Genomic DNA, 3,463 nt, shown 5'->3' on the forward strand with positions numbered 1-3,463 from the left:
AAAAAAAAAAAAAAAAAAAAAAAAAGGCTCAATTAGATGTTATTTAGCTTCTGTGTAGGGATTTTCTCAAATGGTCCACAAAGAAGCTCTTGTATCCAATCATCAGGATCTTAGGCTGATTTATAGGGGTGAAAGATCTCCTTGGTGGCCTCCCAGATCAATGGATCTTGGTCTGCTTGCTTTTTAGCCCATGACAGGAAATGAGTGAGGAGGTTCTAGATTTTCATACTTCACTTTGCTGGCAGAATACTGTTTTGTCCTTTGGGCCTCATAAATACTTGTGTCTGACAGATATTCCGTAAGGAGCCATTTTTCTACGGGCATGATAATTATGATCAACTGGTCAAAATAGCCAAGGTATGTGCCTACTTTTAGAAGATTGCGGTGCCTCTCTTATCCACCTTATGACTAGTAGTTTTTAAGAGCTTCAGTAACAGAAGTGGAGAATATCTCTCTTTCAACAAACATAGTTTCTTGTAATGAAATAATTACTTAGTGGTTGGGTGCATGCTTGACACTTTGTAGTGAAGTGTAGATGACAGACCCAGAGACACCGATTAACTTCTTTCTATGAAGCTACTGTCAACTGGAACTGTGTAGTTTTTGTTTCCCTCCTTTCTGGTTTTTTTTTTCCCGTTTCTGTAGAATCTTAACCCTGCACTAGCCATTCTAGTTATGCCTCAATACTCGAGGCACAAAGGGAAGCATGAGGTTCTTTAATGTTTTTTTCCCCCCCTCCTGGGTGATTGTTACTTCTGCAGGTACTTGGGACTGATGAATTAAATGCTTATCTGAACAAATACCATCTGGAGTTGGACCCAAACCTGGAGGCCCTTGTTGGGAGGTTGTTAATATGATTCTCTCTACAACATATTCAATTTCATTTCATTGGAATTTAAAGAAACGCCTTTTCTTTTCGCTTTCTGAAATTATTTCCTTGATTCAGACACAGCAGGAAGCCATGGACGAAGTTCATTAATGCTGATAATCAACATTTAGCAGTTCCAGAGGTCCCTATCAAATCCTACGTATCTGGATTAGAAACTTGAGATAGGTTTATTTGTTCCTTATTTCTGCTTATTTTTCTGTATGTAGGCAATTGATTTTCTTGACAAATTGCTGCGATATGACCACCAAGAAAGGCCAACCGCAAAAGAAGCAATGGTAGCATCCTTTTCATTTTTCTTTGAAGTGAACTATTGTTTTTTAACATGTGATAACGATGTGCAGTTGTGCACCTTGTTAATGATAATGGGACATGGCCCGAAAACAGAATAACTGTAATGTGCTTATGCCCATGAAAGGCAACTACTTCCTAAGTTTCACTAAATCTTGGATATGTTATTTCTATCAGTCCTCCATGCTTTCCTGCTACAGAATGGTACCTTTGATGGAATACACGGGGCAGGCACATTTGGATGTGTCCTCGTGTTTATTAGCTCTTCCAGTTCTTCCATATGTTCATTCACTCAAAATAAGTTATTGTTTATACAGTTCGCTCTTTGATATTATGCAGGCCCATCCTTATTTTCTTCCAGTCAGGAGCGCAGAGAGCAGCAGGACTCGTACCCAATAGCCTGAACTCTACTTCCTGGTTGGAAATTGGCTTAATTTCACTTTCTGATCAGGAATTGTGTGGTTTTTTTTCTTCTTTTTATTAGATGAGCTATAATTGTTGTTATTATTTTCAGCTTTGGCCAGGATTGTCTTTGAATTTGGAATTTTCAAAAGGAAAGTCTGTGATGTTCAATGGTCAATAAACATCACCACCTTGTATTTGGATTCATTCTTCTCAAAGAATTATATCACCTTTCCTCTATTATTCTTTTCTAATGTTCTTAGTCAGTTCGTCCTTGTATAAGAATTGAATCATCACCTTTCCTCCATCCATGATCCATGAACTTTTGTGAACCCGTGATTGGATTTTCTTATCAGATCTTCCTTCTGAAGGGTTTTAGCTTTTTCATGCTATCCTGCCTCTGTTGTCTCCATGTTAGTTAACGTCACTAACTGATTTTGGTGCCACCTGGACGACTTGTAATGGCCCATTGAGGAGTTGAATTTTACCGAGTTTGGCTCCCAAATGTTGGAAACCTATGGTTGGGAATTGGGGGCTCTTACCATGTTGGACGGCCATTGGTATTTTGTGGGCTGAGGGAATAACAAGTCCTAGTTTGGGCGTTGACCACTTATAGCTGGCCAGTGCATCTTTTCTCCTAGACCAGACCGTCATCTTCTGGTAGAGTTCATCACAACATACTTGAGAAGTATGCCTCAAGGTTTTCGGTTAGACCCTCTAAGATGACATTTATGTAAGGTTTTGGTTTGTATCCTCCAACAAATATAATATAAGAGCGTGTCTATTGTATTTTGGGATTCAAATCTTTATGTCTGACCACATTGTCATTCAAGAGTGACGATGTGGTGATAAAAAATGTGTGGATTTTGGGGTAGTCCACTGCCTAGCGTTGTTGATGAATTGTGGTGCACAACAAGCTCGTGCTCATCAAGAGGTTTTCAGTTCGAGTTTCCTAATTGTTATCTACTACGCTCCCTACGGACCTTCCCTATCAAAACAAAAAAAATAAAAAAAATAAAAAAAAGAGTGAAAATCATGTGAGCAATGCATATTGTTGATACAATTTTTCTTTTTCTCTTCAATAATGATGTGAGTTTTTTTTTTTTATAACAAATTAATACTTATTAAATTTTCTTCCCCATTAAATTGACATGTAAGATGCGAACTCGGTCAATCCCTCTCATTTACTTGAAACTCAATTGAATGCTTGGCCCACAGTTACAACTTACAACCACCATCGGTCATTGCAATTAATTTGACCACATCTCTTACAATCTAGTAGTGTGTGATGATATATATGAGAGAGAAAAAGAGTGGCATGAATTGAAAGAGACAAGAATAGCCACAATGTTTCATAGGCATAGAAAGCGAAATGACATTGTACTCTATATAAACTATATATAGTCTATAGCCTAGGTCTCGCCTCTTACTTAGTTGAGGCGGCACAGTAACTCCTTGCCCTTCTTTAACTTCATTTTAATTCTTCTTCTGGACTCTCTGTCCTCTGATGAGTTAATAATCTGTGGCCTTTGTAGGCGTGTATATAAATTTTGACAAAAAGGAGACAACCAAAGTCAAATGAGGAGAATAAGTCTTCTCTTTTATTTTATTTTATTTTTTTTTGAAAACTGAGTCTTCTCTTATTTATACTCTCTTCTTCTGTCTTCTTGTCACGGGTAAACTCATCTGACTCTATCCAGTAGGCCCCCATTAAAATCCAAAATGTATGATGTATGATGTATGATTCTTGCACTATCCACATGATGACATGATATGAAAATGAATCATGTCCATGATGGCTTTAGACTAGGGGAGTGATAACAATACAAAGGAGTGATAATAATACAAACTCAAAAAAAAAAAAAAAAAAAAAAAAAAAAAAAA

General features: G+C 37.3%; 1 protein-coding gene across 1 annotated transcript in view; it reads left to right on the plus strand.

Annotated features, from left to right (window-relative positions):
• The window catches only part of LOC122090844 (casein kinase II subunit alpha-4, chloroplastic), a 5,493-nt gene extending 3,674 nt beyond the window's left edge, over positions 1 to 1,819 (plus strand). Inside the window, exons 3-7 of the mRNA XM_042660572.1 lie at positions 292 to 357; positions 762 to 844; positions 947 to 1,010; positions 1,096 to 1,164; positions 1,517 to 1,819. Of these exons, the coding sequence (XP_042516506.1) occupies positions 292 to 357; positions 762 to 844; positions 947 to 1,010; positions 1,096 to 1,164; positions 1,517 to 1,576 (342 nt within the window). The 3' untranslated portion in view covers positions 1,577 to 1,819. The remainder of the gene's footprint in view (positions 1 to 291; positions 358 to 761; positions 845 to 946; positions 1,011 to 1,095; positions 1,165 to 1,516) is intronic.
• The last annotated feature ends 1,644 nt before the right edge of the window (positions 1,820 to 3,463 follow it).

The sequence above is a fragment of the Macadamia integrifolia genome, chromosome 10 (assembly GCF_013358625.1).
Source record: "Macadamia integrifolia cultivar HAES 741 chromosome 10, SCU_Mint_v3, whole genome shotgun sequence".
Classification (NCBI taxonomy): Eukaryota; Viridiplantae; Streptophyta; class Magnoliopsida; order Proteales; family Proteaceae; genus Macadamia; species Macadamia integrifolia.